Source organism: Elephas maximus, chromosome 22, assembly GCF_024166365.1.
Source record: "Elephas maximus indicus isolate mEleMax1 chromosome 22, mEleMax1 primary haplotype, whole genome shotgun sequence".
NCBI classification, from domain to species: domain Eukaryota; kingdom Metazoa; phylum Chordata; class Mammalia; order Proboscidea; family Elephantidae; genus Elephas; species Elephas maximus.
In genome coordinates, this window is record NC_064840.1 from 22,491,709 (window position 1) to 22,514,902 (window position 23,194).

General features: G+C 46.5%; 1 protein-coding gene and 1 pseudogene across 2 annotated transcripts in view; both read left to right on the plus strand.

Moving 5' to 3' along the window:
* SMARCB1 (SWI/SNF related, matrix associated, actin dependent regulator of chromatin, subfamily b, member 1) overlaps positions 1–23,194 on the plus strand; it is a 41,690-nt gene that overhangs the window by 17,984 nt on the left and 512 nt on the right. For both annotated transcript variants that reach the window (XM_049866845.1, XM_049866846.1), the window contains exons 6-8: positions 14,488–14,654; positions 15,489–15,679; positions 22,871–23,002. In XM_049866845.1, the coding sequence (XP_049722802.1) occupies positions 14,488–14,654; positions 15,489–15,679; positions 22,871–23,002 (490 nt within the window). The remainder of the gene's footprint in view (positions 1–14,487; positions 14,655–15,488; positions 15,680–22,870; positions 23,003–23,194) is intronic.
* Positions 552–11,349, plus strand: LOC126065649 (translation machinery-associated protein 7-like; annotated as a pseudogene).

Consider the following 23,194-nt stretch of genomic DNA (forward strand, 5'->3'; position numbering starts at 1 on the left):
TGTCAATGGCAGAGATGCTGTTTGGAGTCTTTGGCAGGCCCCTGTTGGTGAATCACAGCGCTGACCCGTAGGATTTTACAACAGCCCTGCCATCCTCTGCAGATAACTACTTTCTCTTTGAGAAGTAGCTTTTGGCTTGTTACTGGGCCTTAGTAGAGACCGAACGCTTAACCATGGGCCACCAAGTCACCATGCAGCCTGAGCTGCCCGTCATGAACTGGGTACTGTCTGACCCACAGAGATATAAAGTTGGATGTACACAGCAGCAGTCATAAAGGGAGGTAAAGTTTCACTTGAAGTCGTAAACATCAATGCCAATAGACCATTATAAGTCACATATACAAGCGATACACTCAAAACACTGTAAATGTGTTGTAATGGAATTCTATAAAATGTTCGGCAATGGAGAAATGAGAAACAGGAAACAAACAGAAAAGTAATGAAACGACAGACTTAAGCCCTAACATGTCAATAATTATATTAATGTAAATGACCTCAATACACCAGTTATAATAAAAAATTAACAGTAGATTAGAAAACATGACCCAACTATGTTATCTACAAGGTAAGTATTTATTTTCTCTAACTATCCATTATCTCTGAAGAAACTCAATTCAAATGACATAAACCCCAAAAACCCAGTGCCGTCCAGTCAATTCCGACTCATGGAGACCCCATAGGACAGAGTAGAACTGCCTCATAGAGTTTCCAAGGAGCGCCTGGTGGATTCGAACTGCTGACCCTTTGGTTAGCAGCCACAGCACTTAACCACTATACCACGTAGGAAAGATAAAGTAAAAGGTTGGAAAAAAGACATATCGTGGAAACATTAATCAAAGGAAAGCAGGAGTAGCTGTTTTAATAGAAGAAAAAGTAGACTACAGAACAGGGAACATTACCAGAGACAGAGAGGGACATTAAATAATGATAGTCAGTCCACTAGGAAGACGTATCATTCCTAAATGTCTGTGTACCAAGCAACAGAGCTGGAGAATATGCGAAGCAAAAACTGAAAGAAGAAATAGACATATTCACAGATATATTGGCAATTTCAGCACCCCTCCTCTCTCAATAATTGATGAAAAACTAGACAGAAAATTTGCAGCAGTACAGAAGAATGCAACTCCACCAATCAACAGAACCTGTGCAACATTTATAGAATGCTATTGAATTCAGGGGAATACACATTCTTTTCAAATAGCCTTGGAACATACACCATATAGACCATATTCTGGGCTAGAAAACAAACCTCAACAAATTTAAAAGAATCAAAATCATACAGTATGTGCCCTAACCACAGCGGAATCAAATACTTGAAAACTTAACTATACTTGGAATATACTAAAAATACTTGGAAATTGAGCTATACTTCTAAATAAATAAATATACTTCTGAATAAAGAGTGAGTCTCAAGGGAAATAAGCACATGGACCCAAATGAAAATGAAAATATAACAAATCAAACTTTGACACACAGCTAATGCAGTGCTGGGAGGAAAATTTATAGCACTAAATGCATGCCTTAGAAAAGAAGAAAAGTCTTAGTTATCTAAGTTCCAAGCTCAAGAACCTAGAGAAAGAGCAAAATACACCCGCAGCAGCAGAAGTAGGGACATAATAAAAAGAGATCAGTGAAATTGAAAACAGTAGAGAAAATTCATGAAACACAGAACTAATTTTATGGAAAGAGCAATTAAACTGACAAACCTCTAACAAGACAGATAAAAAGGAGAGAAAAAAAATTTCAGTGTCATGAATGAAATGGGATATTACTACAGACCCTGCAGATTAAGTAAAAGATAATAAGGTAATACTACAAACAAGTCTACACACACGAAGTTGACGACAAAAAGGATTGATTTCTTGGAAAACAAACTGCCACATCTTATTCAATATCAGGTAGATAATTTGAATTTAGCAGTAACCTGTACAGATTTAATCTGTAATTTGAAAACTCTGAAAAAGGAAATCTCCAGGCCCAGATGGAGCCTACCAAAATGTTTAAAGAAGAATTAACACCAATTCTACACACTCTATTCCAGAAAATAGAGTAGAAAGGAACAGTTCCCAATTCATGTTATGAAACTGGTATTACTAAGATATCAAAACTAAACAAAGACCGTACAAAAAAGGAAAACTACAGACCAATATCCTTCATGAGTATAAATATAAAAATCTTTAAGTATTAGCTAATTCACCAATATATAAAAAGAATTATACATCATGACCAGGGACGCAAGGCTGGTTCAGTATGCAAAAATAAAAAAATCACTGTAATCTACCATATGAGCAGACTAAATAAGAAAAACCACATCATTAATCAAGCAGAAAAAGCATTTGAAAAAATTCAATGCAAATTCATGATAAAAACCTGAAGAAAAATAGGAATAGAAGCGGAACTTCCTCAACTTGTTGTAAAAAGCCAAACCAAACCGTTTGCTCTCAAGTCAGTTCTGACTCACAGCAACGCTATAGGACAGAGAACTGCCCCATAGGGTTTCCAAGGAGCGGCTGGTGAATTTGAACTACTGACCCTTTGGTTAGCAGCCAAGCTCTTAACCACTATGCCATCGGGACTCGAAACTTGGTAAAGAGCATCTACAAAAAACCTGCAGCTAGCGTTATACTTAATGGTGGAAGACTGAATGCTTTCCCTCTAAGATTGGGAAGAAGGCAAGGATGTCTGCTCTCACCACTCTTACTCAACATAATACTGGAAGTTCTCGCAGTACAATAAGGCAAGAAAAGTAAATAAAAGGCATACAGATTGGAAAGGAAGAAATAACACTATCTCTCTTTGCAGATGACATGATTGTCTACGTAGATAATTCAAGGTATTATCTACAAAAAAATTTTAAAAACACCTGGAACCAATAACTGAATTCATCAAGTTCACAGGATGTTAAGATAAACATACAAAAATCAATTGTATTTCCATATACTAGCAATGAATACATGGACAATGAAATTTAAAATGCAGTACCATTTACAATCACTGAAAAAAATGTGTAAATAATCAAAATGTGCAGGATTTGTAGATTGAAAAGTATAAAACACTGATGAGAGAAATCAAAGTAGATCTAAGTAAATGGAGAGATGTGCTATGTTCATAAATTAGAAGACTCAACATAGTAATGATGTCGGTTCTCCTCAGATAGATACACGTACTTGATGGAATTTTATCAAAATCCCAGCAGAATGCTGTATTTTTATGCAAATAACATACACCTTCTACATTTGTTTGCCAGCTGCTCCCTCCCCCACAAGGTATTTTTGTAAATGCACTATGCTATTTTTTTTTTTTTAGCAACATGTAAAAAAAAATTGGCGTAAAGGTGCTTATGAAAATACCTCCCTGGGGGAGGGAGCGGTTGGCAAACAAATGTAGAAGGTGCATGTTCTTTGTGTAAAAATAGGTATTTTGTAGATAATAAACAGGATCATCCTAAAATTTATATGGAAAAGCAAAGGAACTAGAACAGCTAAAATAAGTTGAAAGAACTTATAGACACATAGATCAGTGAAACAGAACTAAGAGCTATGGCATGGTGGGAGTAGCGTCAGAAGCTGTCTAACTTCAGGGGGGATGATGTGAATCAAGGGCTGCCGAAGGCAGGCCCCTGTGAGGTAGAGGTCAGACATACCTCCACTCTCCAACCTTTTTAACACTGACACCAGCCATCCTCCCCACAGCGCACTCTACTTTTCTGCTGGGTTTGATAATCCACTGCGGTGGCCACACAGAACTCACAGACCATACTTCGAGTTAAGTGGTTTATTAAGTAAGTAACAGGTTACATCTCAGCATCAGGATCAACAGGCTACCACTCGGGATCAGGATGAGGAAGCACACAAAGTCTGGAAGGCGCCCTGGAGGCGGAGAACACACCTCCCTTCTTCAGTGCAGGACGTTCTCTCAGCTCCTCTGGGCCGGGCAAGCAAACAGGCCCTTCTCTCTGCCAGGCACACCCCCTCTCAGCCCTGCAGGCCTCCTCTCGACTCCCTTAGGAGAGGCTTTCCTGCCGTCGGCCTCTCCACTGCTAACTGATACAGCTCATAGCCAATGCAGCAGTTTTGTTCAGCTCTCTTAGCTGCATTCTTAGCAGCAGGTTTGTGCCATCACCATCCTCTCTTTTATAGGGCCCCTTCTAGGATTCTTGCTGTGTTCAGTCTTAGAGGCTTTGACCCTTGTTACAGCCCTTTTAGGAGGTTCCTTGTTGGCTACGTATATAAGCAAACTCTTCTCTGTTTCAAAGCATAGCCCTCCCACCATGGTCACAAATTTACCAGTCCCCTCTAAAAAAAAAAAAAAAAAAAAATTTTTTTTTTCTCTGTAGGCCACAGACACTTCATTTGCTTAAGTATATTGAGCAGTCCCTGGAAGGTGCATACCAATCACAGGGTAGGCTGCAGCCCAGGGCCAGAAAAAAAGTATCAAATCTCAGGCTCTTTACAGCTTCCCCAGGAAATGTCAGTGAACCTGGATAAAACTAACAAGCCCTCTGGGGTTGAAAACTAAGGCAAAGGTAATTCCTCAGGGCTTGGGGGAAATATCACTCAAGCTGCGTTTCCAAAGAACCAAGGCAAAGGGCGGCCACATAAAGGAACTCATTTCATCACAAGGATCCAGAAATAGACCCACACAGATATGCCCAACTGACTATTGACAAATGTGTGAAAGCAACTGAATGGAACAAATACAGCCCTTTTAAAAATGGGGTTGAAACAATTGGACATCCGTAGGCAAAAAAAAAAAAGAATCTTGATTAAAGCTTGTACTTTATACAAAAACAAATGCAAAGTGGATCACAGACTTAAATGAAAAACACAAAACTATAAAACTTTTAGAAAAAAAAAACTGTGAGATCCAGGGCTAGGCAAAGAATTCTTAGATTTAACACCAAAAGCACAGTCCATAAAAGGAAAAATTGACAGTTTGGACTTCATCAAAATTAAAATTTTGCTCCGTGAAAGCCCCTCTTAAACAGGTAAAAAGACAAGCTAAAGAGTAGGAGAAAATAATTTGGACGCTACAGTTCTGACAAAGGACTAGTAAATAGAATATGTAAAGAGCTTGCAAAATGCAACAATAAAACAGCAAACAATCACGTTAGAATATGGGCAAAAGACATGAAGAGACATTTCACCAAAAAAGAAATGCAGGTGGCAAGTAAGCATATGAAAAGATATTCAACAGTGTTAGCCGTTAGGAAAATGCAAATTAAAACCACTGTGAGATATTCCACATCTATAAGGTGACATCACCAAGTGCAGGTGGGGATGCAGAGAATCTGGACTACTTGCATATTGCTGGTGAGAATGGGTCATAGATTGAATTGTGTCCCCCAAAAAATATGTGTCAACTTGGTTAGGCCATGATTCCCAATATTTTGTGGTTGTTGTCTATTTTGTGATTTTCCTGTGTTTTAAATCATGATCTCTGCCTGTGGTTAAAGAAGATTAGAGTAGGGTGTAATGTAACACCCTTGCTCAGGTCACATCCCTGATACAGTGTAAAGGAGTTTCCCTAGGGTATGGCCTGCACCACCTTCTTTCTTACAAGAAATGAAAGGGAAGCAAGCAGAGAGTGGGGGACTTCATACTACCAAGAAGGCAGTGCCAGGAACAGAGCGTGTCCCTTGGACCTGGGGTTCCTGGATGGAGAAGCTTCCAGTCCAGGGAAAGATCGATGACAAGGACCTTCCTCCAGAGCTGAGAGAGAAAGCCTTCCCCTCGTGCTGACACCCCGAATTTGGATTTGTAGCTGTAAAAAGAATACATTTCTCATTGTTAAAGCCATCCACTTGTGGTAATTATAGCAGTACTAGGTAACTAAGAATTTTGGTACGGTGCTGCTCTAACAGATACCTAAAATGTGGAAGCGGTTTCTAAACTCTGAATGGATAGAGGACTCAGAAGGAAGTAAGGAGAACTGTTAACACAGATGATGACAAATAGCAGCAGAGGACTGGCAGCAGCAGAACCAGGAGACCAGGGCCAGACAGCGCTGGAGCTGACCCACAGAGTGAGAGAGCTGAGTGCCTGTATGCAGGAGACTTCCTGGCAGGGTGGGGTGCCTCCAGGCACTTACTTGTGGAGCTACAGAACTTTGAAACACTTGCCCCAGCAGGGCAGATGCTGGTGGTGAGGCCCAAAGAGCTGAGAGGCTAAGAAACTAGGAAGGAGAAGCTGAAGAGACAAGGAACACAGGAAGCCAAGCTGCCTCAGTCTCAAAGGTATGGCCTCAACCTCTGGATTTCAAAGGGTGGAGCCATGGCCTCTGGTGTTCCTATGGGTGGAGTCTTCACTCAGATGGACTAGGAGAATAGCGAGTCTAAAGCTGAGGGAGCAGAGTTGCTGTCCCAGTGGGCCTGGAAGGTGGAGCTGAAGCCCAGGGCCAAAGAGCCTCTCTCTACTCAGAATCCAGAGAGTGTGGCCAATATCTAGAGTCTGGAGGGCAAGGCTATGGTGTAAATCCTCAGAGAACAGAGGATTATTTTCAAAGCCTTGAGGGCCAATGTAATGTGTTCTGCTGACTTGCTTGGTGCCTGCTATGCCTTCTTTCCCTCTACCTCTAGTTTCTCCTATTTGTAATGGAAATGTCTGGCTTGTGTCTCTTAAGCCATTGTACTTTGGAAACAGATAACTTGTATTCTAGATTTCACAGATGAAGAGGAATTTTTGAATTTTGGACTTGGAGTTGATTTAAGAGTTTTGCTATGATATGATGGGGTGAATGTATCTTACATGTAGCAAGGACATGAATTTTGGGGGGGTCAAAGGGTAGAGTGTCATGGATTGAAACCCCAAATCATGTATCAACTTGGTTAGGCCATAATTCCCAGTATCGTTGTTGTCCCCCATTTTGTGATTTTCCTGTGTGTTGTAAATCATAATCTCTGCCTGTGGTTAAAGAGGATTAGGGTGGGGTGTAATGTAACACCCTTGTTCAGGTTACATCCCTGATCCAATGTAAAGGGAGTTTGCCTTTTATCTTACAAGAAAAGGAAGCAGAGAGTGGGGGACTTCATATGACCAAGAAAGCAATGCCAGGAACAGATCCAGTGTTCCTGCATGGAGAAGTTCCTAGTCTAGGGCAAGATTGATGATAGAGACCTTCCTCCAGAGCTGATAGAGAGAAAATGCCTTCCCCTGGTACTGACACTCTGAATTTGGATTAGTAGCCTACTAGACTGTAAGAGAATAAATTTCTCTTTGTTAAAGCCATCCATTTGTGGTATTTCTGTTACAGCAGCACTAGGTAACTAAGACAGGATGTAAAATGGTTCAGCTGCTGTGGAATACAGTTTGGTGGTATCTTTTAAAAATTAAGCGTGAAACTACCATACAGTCCAGCAGTTGCACTTCTGGACATTTATCCTAGAGAAATAGAGACTCGTGTTCACAAAAACTTGTACATGAATGTTTACGGCGGCTTTATTCATAATGGCCAAAAATGAGAAACAACCCAGATGTCTTTCAGTGGGTGAAGGGTTACATAAACAGTGATATAGCCATACTGTGGAATACTGCTCAGCGATAAGAAGAGATGAACTGTTGATACTTCCAACAACCTGGGTGAATCTCGAGGGGATTACACTGAGTCAAAAGAGCCAATTCCAAAATGTTACTACTGTAGGAGCCCATTTATATAATATTCTTGAAATGATGAAAGTACAGAAATGGGGAAGATAAGTGGTTGCCAAGAATTAAGGAGAGTGTGGGCATGAAGAGAAGTGGTCATAGCTATAGAAGGGCAACAGGAGGGTTCCTCGTGGTGATGGAGTGCTGTGTATCTTGACTGTATCAATGTCAATATCCTGGTGGTGATATTATTCCATTGTTTTGCAAGGTGTTACCATTAGGGAAAACCGGGTAAAGGGTACAGGGATCTTTCTGGTAAAAATTTATTGTAATCAAATATTTATAACATAAAATTGTCCATTTTAATCGTTTTTAAGTGTACAATTCAGTGACATTAATTACAGTCACAATGTTGTGCAACTGTCACCATTCTCTTTTTACAAAACTTTTTTATCATCCCAAACGTGTAAGTGGAATCATACAATATTTGTGTTTTTGTGACTTCTTTCACTCAGCTTGATGTTTCCAAGTTTCATCCGTGTCATAGCACGTGTCGAGATTTCATTTCTCTTCATGGCTGAGTAGTATTCTGTTGTATATATGGACCACATTTTGTTTAGCCATTCGTCTGTTGATGGACATTTAGGCTGTTTCCATCTTTTGGCTACTGTGAACAGTGCTGCAGCGAACATTGGTTTACACGTATCTCTTTGTGTTCCTGCTTTCAATTCTTTTGGGTATATACCTAGAAGCAGACTTGCTGGATGGTGTAGTAATTCTATGTTTAATTTTTTGTGGAACCGCTAGACTGTTTTCCACAGTAGCTGTACCGTTTTACAATCCCACCAGCAATGGATGAGGCTTCCAGTTTCTCCATGTCCTCACCTACCTGTTGCTTTCTTTTTTTTTAATCATAGCCATCCTAGTGGGCATGAAGCGATACCTCACTGTGGTTTCAATTTGCATTTCCCTAATGGCTAATAATGTTGAGGATCTTTTCATGTGCTTGTTGGTCATTTGTATAACCTCTTTGGTGAGATGTCTTTTCAAGTCCTTTGCCCATTTCTGGATTGGATTGTTTGATTTTTGTTGTTAAGTTGTAGAAGTTCTTTATATACAGGTAGTCCCCTGACTTAGGGCATATTTGAGTATGACGAACCACACCTGCGGCTATCCTTTTTTTTTTTTTTTTTAATACATATTATCGTTAGTAATGGAGCCCTGGTGGCACAGTGGTTAAGAGCTTGGCTGCTAACCAAAAAAGTCGGCAGTTCCAATCCATCAGCTGCTCCTTGGAAACCATATGAGGCAGTTGTATTCTGTTCTATATGGTCACTATGAGTCGAAATCGAGTTGATGGCAACTTTTTTTATCATTAGTAATATGTACCATATATAGTCCTGCAGCTCATTATTTGCTGGTGTTATTATTCCCATGCCAACCCCAAAGACAAAGATTGGGTTTGTAAAGATACTGATAATAAAAAGAAATAATAATGGAGGTGGGGAGGTGGGGTCGGGAGCTCAGCTTCCAGTGGCAGAGCAGGGGAAGGGGCGGCAGGTGCCACGTCCAGCTGTGAAGGTAGCAAGAAGAAGCCCCTGAAACAGCCCAAGAAGCAGAGCAGGGAAATGGACAAGGAAAATAAGGCTTTCAAGCAGAAACAAAAAGAAAAGAAGAAACTTGAGGAGCTAAAAGCGAGAGGCCATGGGGAAGGGCCCCCTGGCCACAGGTGGAATTAAGAAATCTGGCAAAAAATAAGCTGTACTTTGTGGCTGAGGCGATGGTAACCCTTGATTCCGTTCCTGTTTAAATATCTGGATTCCCTCCTATAACATCTGTTGCCAGCTGTAGTTAGAATGAAGTGTTGTCTTGGAGCCTGTTGTACATTTAAGAATATACTTTTGTAAAAAGGAAGAAATCATAGAATGGTTCATCTCTTTAGTTCTTCTCACTCAGCCATTCCTATCTGTGCGATCAGAGTAAACCCAGTCCAGAATCCTGCCAGAGTCTGCTCTTTGGCCTTTATTACGCCCTAAATTCTGTACCTCCTAGAATTAAACCATCTCATTTGAAATAAAAAAAAGAAAGAAAGAATGATAAAAACTAAAACAATGAGGTATTCAACTTACGTTAGAACCGACTTAGAAAAGAATTGTCAGAACAGAACCCTGTCATAAGTTGAGGACTACCTGTATTCTGGATATTAAACCCTTCTCAGATATATGATTTGCAGATTTTTTTTCCCAGTCTGTTATGTTTTCACTTTCTTGATAGAGTCCTTTGATGCACAGAAATTTTTCATTTTGCTGAAATCCAATTTATCTATTTTGTCTTTTGCTGCTCGTACTTTTGATGTCATATCTAAGAATCCATTGCCAAAAACAAGGTCCTGACACACTTTGACCAAAGGAAGTGATGCCACTAAAAAGCACACAAGAAAAAAGGATGTTTGTGGTAAAGAATATGACATACATAATTTTGCAACAATAACTAAAAAATGAGTATATGATCACATATATATGTGCATGGGCATATATGTGTATGGGTAGGTACAGGTATGTACATATGTGTGCAGAGATAGAAGTATCTATTTGTATGTGTACATATAGATATGTGTGTGCTTGCACACATAATCATAGAGAACACAACTGCAGATATTTCTCAGACATAACCAAACACCTCATGAAAATGCTTTTCTGGGTTTGAAGGCTTAAGATCTTAGTTTCATGGGACAACTCAGTCAATTGGCATAATATAGTTAATGAAATTCATGTTCAGCATCCTAGAAAGATAAGTAGCATCTGGGGTTTTAAAAGCTTGCAAGCAGCGGTCCGAGATAGAACTCTTGGTCTCTACTCATCAGGAACAAACGAGAAAAGAAAACGAATGTCTCAGAGAAGAAACTAGTTTACAGGGCTAATAACCTACACTGGCCACAGCCTCATCCACTGAGACCAGAAGAACTAGATGGTGCCCAGCTACCACTACTGACCATTCCGAGCAGGGCCACAATAGATGGACCCTGATAGAATAGGAGAAAAATACAAAACAGAACTCAATTTCTTAAAAAGCCCAAACTTACTGGACCATTTGAGAGTAGAGAGCCCCCTGACACTATCACCCTGAGATACTCTTTAAACCTTGAACCAAAGCTATCCTGAGGTTACCTTTTAGCAAAATAACAGATTGGGACACAAAATAAAGTATATTACCCTTGAGTATGGTGCTCCATTAAAAAAAATCTATGTGAGACCAAAAGGTCAACAGTTACTGTACGGCAAAGGTAAGAAGATAACGGGGCAAGGAAACTAGAGTACTGAAAAAGAAACAACCAGAACGCAATTAAAAAGAATGGTGACACGTTGTGAAAAATGTAACTAATGTCACTGAACAATTTGTATAGAAGTTGTCAAATGAGAACCTAATTTGCTGTGTAAACTTCCACCAAAAACACAATATTATTGAAATAAATAAATAAAAGGGCCTGAAGCATTACTCCTATGTTTTTTGTAAGAGTTTTGTGGTTTTAGCTCTTATATTTAAGCCATTGATCCATTTTGAGTTAACTTTTGTATATGGTTTAAGATATGAGACCAAATTCATTCTTTCACATGTGGATATTCAGTTGTCCCAGCACCATTTATTGAAGAGACTATTCTTTCCCCATTCAGTGGACTTGGCACCCTGGTCAGAAATTAATTGGCCATATACATAGTTTTATTCTGGACTCTCAATTCCATTCTATTGGCCTATATGTCTATCTTTATACCAGTACCATACTCTTTTAATTACTGTAGCTTTATAGTACATTTTTAAATTAGGGAGTGTGAGTCCTGCTTTTTTCTTCTGTTTCAAAATTGCTTTGGCTATTAACACCCTTTGCCATTCCATACGAATTTGAAGATCGGCTTTTCCATTTCTGCAAAAAAAAAGGCTGTTGGAATTTTGATAGGGATTGTATTGAATATGTCAGAAACCCTGGTGGCATAATGGTTAAGCGCTACAGTTGCTAACCAAAAGGTTGGTACTTTGAATCCACCAGGCACCCCTTAGAAACCCTATGGGGCAGTTCTGCTCTGTCCTATAGGGTCGTTATGAGTTGGAATTGACTCGACAGCACCAGGTCTGGTATTGAATATATAGATCGCTTTGGGTAGTATTAGTTGGGTAGTATTGACATCTTAACGACATTAAGTCTTCCAGTCCATAGAAGACACGTCTTTCCATGTCCCCCTTACTTCTTTCAGAAACCCTAGTGGCGTAGAGATTAAGTGCTACGGCTGCTAACCAAAAAGGTCAGCGGTTCGAATCCACCAAACGCTCCTTAGAAACTCTATGGGGCAGTTCTACTCTGTCCTGTAGGGTCGCTATGAGTCGGAATCAACTCGACAGCAACGGGTTGGGGTTATTTCTTTTAGCAGTGTTTTACAGTTTTCAGTGTATAAGTCTTTTCACTCCCTAGTTAAATTTATTTCTAGGTATTTTATTCCTTCAGATGTTTTTATAAATGGATTAGTTTTCCTGATTTTCTTTTTAAATCATTCATTGCTAGTATATAGAAACACGACTCATTTTTGCATGTCAATCTTGTACCCTGTGACGTTGTTGAGTTCATTTATTAGCTGTAGTAACTTTCTTGTGGATTCTTTGGGGTTTGTGTTTTTTTTTTTTTTTTGGTGCAGATTCATGTCATCAATGAATAGAGGTAGTTATCTAGTTTTTGATGCCTTTTATTTCTTTTTCTTGCCTAATTGCTCTGGCTAGGACTTCCAGTACAATGTTGAGTAGCAGTGGTGAGAGTGAGCATCCTTGTCGTGTTTGTGATCTTAGGTAGAGAGCTTTCAGTCCTTCTCCATAGAGTATGATGTTAGTGTCGATTTTTTGTGAATATCCTTTATCATGTTGAATCATTTCCCTTCTATCCCTGGTTTGCTGCATGGTTTTATCATGAAAGAGTGTTAGATTTTGTAAATGCCTTTTCTGCATCAATTGAAATGATAATGTGTTTTTTTTCCTTCGGCCTATTAACATAGGAAGATCCTTGGACCACACACATAATTCGTGCTTGACAACTAACCTTAAAGATTGGTGGTTTGAACCCACCCAGTGGCACTGTGGAAGAAATGCCGGGCAATCTGCTTCTGATAAGATTACAGCCAAGAAAACCCTGTGGAGCAGTTCTACTCTGTAACACATGGGATCACCATGAGTTGGGATCAGCTTGATGGAAACGGGCTTGGTTTTTTGGTTTATTAATGTGATATATTGCATTGATTGGTTTTCTTATGTTGAACCACACCTGCACTCCTTGGGTCAGTCCCACGTGTTTCTCTTTATTATTTCTTACAATCGCAAGTGAATCTACAATTAGCTCAAAATAAAAGGTTTAATTTTTAAAAAATGGTCTGGGCCGTGCGCCCGGGTGTTAACGTGAACACTTCTGCCTCTTGCTGTAATCTCCACAATAAGCCACGCTCACTTGCTGTGTGAGTTGCCGACTCTTACCTGGCCGCATGTCATGTGGCCCACCCAGGATGGTGCTGTGAAGACGGCTGGTCTCCAGCCTTCTTTTCAGATAGTGAGGGAATAGTGGGGTCAGATTCCTGTCAGAGCCAAACCTGGATCTTGTTGATGGCATCAGGAAGGAGGCTGGCATTTGTTTTGGTGGAATTGCTTCACCAGCTAGTAGATTGTCTCAAGGACCATTGTAACAGGTTGTCACTTTCACAAATTCAGCACCCAGGACCTCGCCATGGCAGTGTGTTCCCACAGTTGATAAAGGTCAGGGTGGTCCTCAGGCAGATGCTTCCCAGGCTGGCTGGTTTTCCAGGTGCTATTTGAAGCTCGAGTTTTATGGAGTTTTGTTTGTTTTAGCCATCTGTGTTATAACAGGCCACCGCCCATCCGTTCGTTTCCCATTTTGTGGTAGCTTGCATGTTGCTGTGATGCTGGAAGCTATGCCACCAGTACTTCAAATACCGGGAGGGTCACTCATGGTGGACAGATTTCGGCAGAGCTTCCAGGCTAAGAGTGACTAGGAGAAAAGGCCTAGAGATCTGTTTCCGAAAATCAGCCAGTGAAACCTTATGGATCACAAGAGAACATTGTCTGACTCACTTGCTTTGGGCATGTCATCAGGAGAGATCAGTTATTAGAAGAGGACATTGCGTTGGGTGAAGTAGAGGGCCAACAAGGGCGAGGGAGACCCTCGGTAAGATGGATTGGCACAAGAGCTGCACTGATAGATTCAAACATGCCAGTGAGAGTGAGAATGATGTAGGACGGGGCAGCATTTTGTTCTCTTGTGTGTGAAATCACCGTGAGTTGGAGCTGACTCAGTGGCAGCTAACAACATTATAATAAGAAGGAGGTTAAGAGACGTAGGTGCCTGGGAGCTTGAACTCTGGGTGGGAGAGCTGGTGACATGCTGGAGAGTGTGCTGAGCGCCAGAGCCAACAATGAGCACCCACGGTACGAGCGGGACCCCGCGGTGCTGCCCCCCAGGCCTGTGCAGTGGACAGGAGATGTCACAGTTGATTGCAGCACTGTGTCATACATGCTAGTGCAGAGCAGAGGACACAGCACATGTCTCTAGAGGAGCAGGCAAGGGAAGGTGTCACTGAAGCCAGGTCATAGAGGAAGACCAATTCGGGCACTGGTGTTTCTATGAGAAGTTGGCTGGGAGGGTGCTAGGTAGCCAGCCCGTGCCCTCGGCAGGTGCCTTGACCTCTTGACACAGAAGAAGAGATATGAGTGGAGGATGGTAAGGACAAGTGTCATGTCCCCAACCCCATCCACAAGGGCCACCCCCATGTCCCCAGTCTTCATGGCCGTCAAGAAAGGTGGGGGCATCTAGGTACCCAGGACCCAAGCATCAGCCAGCCGCCCCATCTTCTGATTGCAGAGAAGCTGATGACCCCCGAGATGTTCTCGGAGATCCTCTGTGATGACCTGGACTTAAACCCGCTGACGTTTGTGCCCGCCATTGCCTCAGCGATCCGGCAGCAGATCGAATCCTACCCCACAGACAGCATCCTGGAGGACCAATCAGACCAGCGTGTCATCATCAAGGTAGGTGCCCCACCTCCACACTGGGCACCGGGGATAAACCAAGGCCTTGGCACCGTCCATCTCTGGGGTCGGTACTGCAGGGCAGGGCTTTGGGAAGCCTTCTTGGAGGCAGTACCCCCCACCAGGCAGGGCAAGCAGGGTATTCGGCAGCTTCTGTGAGTCAGGTATCGCTGCTGGGCACTCTCAGAGCAGACATTCCAGGGGCACTGCTGTGGGTCAGGCACTAAGCAGAGCCCGGCGGTACAAGGGAGGTAGAGAAGCTGACACAGGTTAAGAGTAGCCAAGCGCCACTTGGGACCAGCGTCACCACACTTGCCCTGCACAGTGGGGTCAGTGTCTCCATGCTTGCCCAGCACAGTGGGGATGGGGACATAGTCTCCATGCTCACCCTGCATGTGCTCCCTGTACTGTCTCCGTAAACCCTCCATAGTCCTGTGAGGTGATAAAGGAGGGGCACTTGGTGACACTGAGCTGAGTCCTGCCTGGCCATCATGGTCACATAAAGATCGGGGTTCCTGGATGAGGGAGTGGCAAGAACAAAGACTTTGAGGCAGGAGGAGCTCCATGTGTGGAAGGACAGGCAAGAGGGCATGGCCATTGCAGTGAGCAAGTTGGGCAGGCATCGGGGAGGTGGACTCAGGCTGCCCTCTCTTTGCAGCTCCAGGAGGTTCATGGGGTCAGGCCCATTTTGCCGGTGGGGAAATTACAGCCGGAAGGATGGCTTTGCTCAGGTCTTAGCTGGTGTCTGGCAGGCCTGAGCAGCTGCCCTCGTGTACTCCTGGCCTCTCTGGGTGGGTGCACATCAGACACACTAACCTTCGTATGTGGCCCTAGCTGAACATCCACGTGGGCAACATTTCCCTGGTGGACCAGTTTGAGTGGGACATGTCGGAGAAGGAGAATTCACCTGAGAAGTTTGCCCTGAAGCTGTGCTCGGAGCTGGGGCTGGGCGGGGAGTTTGTCACCACCATCGCCTACAGCATCCGGGGACAGCTGAGCTGGCACCAGAAGACCTACGCCTTCAGGTAGGACACACAGCCCCCCCGAAGTCCTCTGCAGAGCATCTCAGGGAGACTTCTTTCATCATGTGAGTCGAGTACCTGGAGGGCTTTCTTGGGCTTTTTAATCTGGTCATGCCTTAGCAGCCATGTGTTCCATCAGAAAAGAGACGCATGGGCCCAGACAAGCTCCTCTTGCTTCATGACCACCCCCTACCCCCACCAGAGACCTGGGCTCAACCTGGCTCCAAGTCCTGGGTCGCGGTGGGCTGCATTGCGAGAAGCTTGGAGTGGGGTGGCCAGCAGAGTCAGAGCTCTGTCACCATGAGCTCAAACCCCTCACCTCTGCTTAGCTCCCAAGTCTTGTCCATCTGCCCCTCCTGGCTTTACCCCTGCGGCCCTCTGTCCCCCTCCACCCCCACCGCCACCCTGGCTCCTGGTCTGGTGTCCATAGCAACTGAGTAGCGGTTCTCTGAGCTTTCATACAAACTGTTAACCCAACATAGTTCTTCCATGGAGGGCCCTGCCATCTGTCTTAGGCACAGCCTCTCCCAGTAGCTACATTTTCCTCATCTTGCCCTCACCTTTCCCTTCATTTGCTGGGTCAGAGAATGTCTGGGGAGCACCCCTGCGGGGCTTGGCCTGGATGGAGTGCTGGGGAAGAGACAGGCCACCTGGGTCCTGTGCTCAGCCCTGCTGAGAAGGCAGGAGTGTGAATAGGACCTCGTGGCCCCGTGTCCTCTGTGCTGGGGGGCTGTGCCGGGGGTGGGGGCTCCTCAGGGGGAGCCTTGCCTTTCTGTTCCTTTTAGGGGGCCGAGCACACAAGTGCTAACCATGGTGGAGCCCGCCACCTGGTCAGGACATGGAGCAGGGAGCTTGCTCAGGGCTGCTGCTCAGAAAGCCCAGCCCTGTCCTCCAAGCTCTCACTCGTGTTAGGAGTGGGTAGGGGGGAAGTGCTGAGCATCCCTGCATCAAAACAGGATGTTAGGATTCATTCTGCTTATTCAACTATCACCACCCACATGTGGTCATAGTTAGGGGCAGGCCCTGCAGCTTAGAGTGACAAATGAGAAGCCAGGACCCAGGTCCCTTCACTGGCACGATGGTTAATGTGCTTGCTAGTACATCTGTGACTCATCTGGTTTTCCCAGAAACCCCGTAAGACAGTGCTTCTGCTGCCTGTAAGTCTGACCAGGAGAGAAGGAATGACTGTGCCCACAGAGCGGTGGCTCTGCCCACAGTGGCTGAGCACCCTGGCTCTGGGCTGAGGTGGATATCCAGGGTCTCCCATGGCATCCCACCTGAGGGACCAGGCTGAGGAGTGGGTGTCTGCTGGCACTGCTTCCGGCAGGCGAGCAAGGTGTTATCTGTTCCCCATGTACCGATGCCATGTTTGACAGGCCCAAGAGCCTGTTGGGGGCGACCCTGCCCCCAGGAGTCACCCGGAAACCCTTTGAGACCGTAGCATTGCACAGGTCCTGAGGATGATCCTGACACTGGTCACGTCACCCCGGACGGAGATCGAATCATAGCCCAGACTCGGGGCTCGCAGATGCAGACGGTATGTCTTGCTCCCAGCAGCTAAACGCAGAGTATTGACATTCAGCCAGGCCACGTGATGGCCACCAGCACCAGTCAGGGCTCCAGAAGCAGAGCCACCGAGGCCACTTGCAGGGTCCTTCCTGCACCCTTCCCTTGATCACCAGTCTGGGCAGCACCCCCTGCTCCAACCCTAGGACGCCTGGCCAGCTGCCTTGGCCCGTGCCTGTTCCAGGGCAGCTGGCATGATGCCCCTTGGCTCCCAAGCCACCTCCCCCTGTGCCCTCATCGGCTAGCAGGTCAGAACTTACAGGCAGATTCTTCCCTTATCTTGGTGGCTGGTTAATGAATTCTAGCCACATGGAGCTGGGAGCCACGGAGCCCCATCCCACCATAGTGGTGGTGCTGAGTGTACAGGTTTCAGGTCTTTGGATGAAAGCAGGGCTGCCTGCTGGGGACTGGGCACACATGTTGCTCCCTGTCAGGACCAGGGAGGCAGGAGGGCTGTGGCCTGCCCGGGGCCAAGGCAGGCATACCATCACATTTGGGCATCAGGAGGGCTACCTGCACCCCTAACTGGCCAGGCCTCATGAGCAGAGCTCTGCATCTTGGCCTAGCATGTTCTGTGTGCTGCATCTGGTCTGAGCAGCCAGGATGCTCAACTGGGAGTGTGCCGGAAGGTGTAGGGGGAAGGCCAGAGGCCAACTCATACCAGGTGTCACACCGTCCGAGGGACAACTGTGGCCACTGTGGCAAGTGAGGGGCGGAAGGTGACCCCTGACCACCCACACTTATCCCAGAGCACCACCCACCTCTCCCCAGAGATGTCAGTCCCATGGGTTACGGGGCCCCTGCTCAAGGACCCCCAGCAGAGGGGAGAGCCACCCAGCCCACGGAGGACCTGGACCAGGAGCCCTGGCCTGGCCTTTGTGCTACATGTGAACCTTGACAACTCCTGCGCCACTCGACTCCTTCATGAAGTTCTAAGTCCGGGACTCTGTCACCATGCTGGAGGACTCAGTTCTGCCAATGGTCCTGTCTGTCCTACCCCAGTCCTAAACTCAGCCCCTGCTGCAGCACCCTCCTTAGGATGGGGACCACTGTCCACAGTAGGCTGGGGTGAGCTGCTGGTCACAGGATGTGTGTGACAGGCAAGGTGCCCACGGATGGGGATCAGGGCCAAGGCCAGCTGCTGCCCAGCACTTAGCAATGGGGGCACAGGGGTGGATGTGGAGAGGGCCAAGAAGTGGCTTTGGGTGAGTGTAATGGGGAGAAAACGGGAATTCCACAAACTGGGAACACAGGGCAAACTGGCTGGGACCCCAATCCCCAAGAGGACGGAGCTGGACCAGCTGACATGGACATCTGGGAGCAGGGCCGTGGAGACAGTGACAAAAGGGGGCAGGGCACAGCCCGGGGCTGAGGTGGACAAAGGCGTGTCGGAGGTTCCCAGAACTGTGAGTCTGCTGTTTGCTCCTCCTGTGTAGAATTTTATCCGGTAAAGTCTGCTGGCCCCTCTTGAGCTGTGCACCCAAAAGAGACAGACATGTGGGGCAGCTACCAACATGTAGTGACAGTGGACAGCATGAGAGGCCATGAAAATGGTAGCTGGTTCTGCCAGGCAGGAGCAGGGAGGAGTGGGTGCTGGCTGGAGGAATGGGGCAGGTGTTCGGAGAGACAGGCAGGTGGCCCATCTCTGGGTGCTGACTGTGAATCAGGCAGTGAATGTTTGCCCTCGGGGCTCCTCACACCAGCAGCCCTGCCAGGAGCATGTGCTGTGGGGGTGCTGGCAGGGGTAAAGGGTCAGTGCTACGGGGACGGGGAGGCACCTTATATTCTGGATACTAGACACAAGTTACGTGAGTTCCCAAAATCTTCTCCCATTCTGGGCATCTGGGCCTGAACGAGGGCCAGAGACAGTGGCACTAGTACAGTCTCAGGGATGGGGACACCAGGGTCACATTTGCACAGGACAAGTGTGGGCCGCAGACGTTAGTCCTGACATTCTGTGCACTAGCCCTGCCTGACATCACAGTGAGTGGGTTTTATAACAGCTTAGGAAAAGCTGTAGTTAGTACGCCCTACATGCAGCCGTTTGAAGTGTACAGTTCAGTGGTTTTTAGTATATTCATAGATTGTACAGCCATCACCACGCTCTAGTTTTAGCACATGGTCATCACCCAAAACAGAACCTGTGTCCGTCAGCAGTCACTCCGTCCCCCACGTCCTCCAGCCAGCAACCACTGATCTCGTTCTATCTCTATGGATTTGCCTGTTCTGGACGTTTCCTATGAATGGAACTATGCAGTATGTGGTCTTTTGTGTCTGGTTGCATTCACTTAGCATGTTTTCAAGGTTCACACATGTTGCAGGATGTATCAGAACTTCATTCCTTTTTATGGCTGAGTAGTATGCATTTTAGGGATGGACCACAGTGTATCCATTCTCAGTTGATGGACATTTGGGGTGGTTTCCACCTTTTGGCTTTTGTGAATAGTGGTGCTGTAAACATTAGTGTACAGGTTTTTCTGGGAATGTATGTTTTCATTTATCTTGGAGTGGAATTTCTGGGTCATATGGTATGTTTTGGTCTATTTTTATCCTTTTGAGGAACTTCCTGTTTTCCAAAGTGAGTGCACCATTTCACATTCCCACCAGCAGGTACAAGGGCTCCGGTTTTTCCATATCCTTGTCAACACTTGCTATTGTGTATTTTTTGATTCTAGCCATTTTTTTACTGTATAGGAAGTATTATCCTTTTTTTTTTTTTTTTTGCATTTCCCAAATGACTAATGACAACATGGGGATGTTTTCACTTGTTTATTGGCCATTTGTATATTTTCTCTGGAGAGATGTCTATTCAGGTTTTGCCCATTTTTTAATTGGGTTGTGTCTCTTTGTTGAGTTTTCGGAGTTCTTTATATATTCTGGATTGTTGTGTGTCAAGTTGATTCCAACTCAAAGTGACCCTATGTGACAGAGTAGAACTGCCCCAGAGGTTTCCCAGGCTATAATCTTTATGGGAGCAGATTGCCAGGTCTTTTCTTCCAAGGAGCAGCTGGTGGTTTGAACCACCGACCTTTCGGTTAGCAGCCAAGCACTTAGTGCTCTACCAGGGCTCCTTATATTCTGGATACTAGACACTTACAAGTTACATGATTTCCCGAAATTTTCCCCCATCCTGTGGATCGTCTTTCACTTTCTTGGTGATGCGTTTTGAAGCACAAAAGTTTTTAAATATTGATAAAGTCCAATTCTATTTTTTTTGTTTGTTTCTTGTGCTTTTAGTGATATATGTAGGAAATCATTGTCAAATCCAAGGCACGAAAATTTACACCTATGTTTTCCTCTAAGAGTTTTATCATTTTAGCTCTTACATTTAGGCGTTTGATCTGTTCGAGTTAATTTTTGTATATGGTATGAGGTGGGGTGCGACTTCATTCTCGTCCATGTGGAGATCTAGTTGTTTGGGCACCATTTGTTGAGAAAATAGTTCTTCCTCCATTGAATGGACTTGGCACTCTTGTTGGAGGGGTCGTCTAGTTTTCCTCTCCTCTCCTCCCAGTTGTGTGGCTGCAGGCAGGCCATTTCCCCTCCACTCTATTCTCATTTGTGTTAGCTGGCCTGCATCCAGTGCCTGCTGCATCCAGTGGTGTCATGGAAGCAAGATCCCATTGAACATGAACCTCACGGTACCCCACAGGCCTCAGTCCCTTCCTGGTCCAGGCGTATGTCCCCACCTGGACACTGGGGGGCTGTTGCAACGGCCCACAGATCAGAATCCCCTCCAAGGTGGGGACGAAGGGCAGCTCCCACAGCCCCCAGGGCCTCTGGAGCTCTGGAGCCCTGGCTGCGTTTGCTGCTTCCCCGCAGCCCAAGTCAGTCTCCATGTTGGCTCCAGGCCCACTCAACGCGGTCAGGTCAAGCGGTTCTTCCTTTACAAGCAGCGCACTGGATTGGGATCTTTCCAGAGTTGAGGAGGTAAACAAGGGGCCTCAGGCACCACTCGTGAGCTCTTGTTTACACAGGACGAAAACATGTTTTGCCCCTCAGTGTAACTGTGGCTCCTTTCATGTCTCCCTCCTGGAAGGCAGCCGGCGCCTGGGTGATTGATGATGGTCTGGGGCTGGGTGGTTCCTGGATTTCCAAACCCCAGGCACTGGCTGGAGAGTCACTGTCAGGAGATGCTGAGGAAGGACCTGCCCTGGTGTCCAGGGTGGGTGAGTGGTGGGGCCCAGCCACACATCTCTCAATCACCAGCATGGGCTCAGTATATGGGCCTCGTGGGCATGGACTCAACAGGCTGAGCTTCAGGAGCAGGAGGCGAGGCCACTTCCACAGGGGGGACACAAGGTCAGCCAAGGCTGGCCCAAGAGCAGAGGGCCCAGTACAGCGGGCATACCTAGGGGAACCAGCTGCAGGGGCTGTGTGAGAAAGTTCCAGGCACCTCAGAAATAGTCTCAGTGGGTGGATGTTGGTTACTTAGAGTAGCCTTCCAGCAGTCCTCACAGCAGCAGATATCATTCCCATTTCACAGATGACAAGCTAGAACCACCAGATTGCCTGACTAGAGGCTGTCTACCCTCCTTCCCCTAGAGCTCCCCCTTCCTACAGAGTGGGCAGACATCGGCTGAGCACAGCGATAGTGTGGGGCAGTTCTCCAGGACTGGGCCTCAGGAGACAAGAGGAAAGAGCCTCATGGGCGTGTCGGGGGAATCATGGGAGGATCATGGTTAGGGTCATGTTGAGGCTTGCTGCCAGGCCAGGGGCTAGGCAAGATCTGACCGGGAAGGCGCCAAGCCCTAGAGCTCCTCTTTACCCTTGAGGTGGGGCTGACAGTGGGCCCCTGGGTCCTCCTGGAACCCCCCATGCATCTGGAAGACAACCACCTAACACCCTCCTCCCCACCCTAGTGCTCCCAGGCCTGCTTTGTCCTTCCGCCCCGACACTGGGCATCTAGACCATCCTGGGAGCACAGTCCACTAGCAGGGGCATGCTCAGGTATCCTTCAGGTGTGAACCACTGGGTCTCTGAGGGACCACAGGGCAGGGTGGGATCAGGAACGAAGTTTCCAGCCCAGCTCTGCTCACCAGCTGTCTGACCAAGCAAGTAACCAGACCTTTCTGGGACTTAGCTTGGCCCTGTGAAGTGGGCTGAGGGGCCACAATACAGAACACTCAGGAGTGGGTAGTCCAGCTCCCCTCTGTGCCTGGAGGGCATCAGTACCTCAGAGGGCCAGGGGACTCCACCATTCTCTTTCCTGTTCCTCTGGCCTGTGAGCCCTGATGGGTCCTGGCCCTGGACTCTGAGCAAGGTGGTCAGCTCTCCTTCCCTGTCTAGGTGGGCACTGCTTCTTGGCTGTGATCCACCAAGCACCATAGTGGCCCAGCCAACCTGCCATCTCAGTGGAACCCCCCCAGTGAGTGTCCCCTCGCAACTTGGCTGAGAGATGCCGGGTGGCTGACACAAGGGCCTGTTGGGAGTGTGTTCTGCAGAGAGGCCTGTGGGCTGCCGGGGTGGCAGTGTTAGAGCCAGGAGATGGAGCCCAGCCAAGCCTTCTTCCCGGCCATGGAACGCTGATGGGCAGTGTTCCATCTGTAGGGCGGGCACTGTGGTTTGGGGCCCCACCAGTGCTGTTCGGTGAACTGGTCACTGCTCTCCCCACCCCTTTTCCTACAGTGAGAACCCCCTGCCTACGGTGGAGATCGCCATCCGTAATACCGGCGATGCTGACCAGTGGTGCCCACTGCTGGAGACCTTGACGGACGCCGAGATGGAGAAGAAGATCCGCGACCAGGACAGGAACACAAGGTACCCTCCAGCCCCTACAGATGCTCTATCCACAGGCGGGGGGGCAGGGCCATCTTCCTCCTCCCAGGGCCTGTGGTTTCAGGGAGGGGACCCGGGTGCCAGAGGCAGGCCCCTGGGTGACAAGGCCCTCAGGTTGGTGCTGACCACAGCCCAGAGCTGGGCCTCAGGCCCTGGAGAGCTTACAGGGCTGAG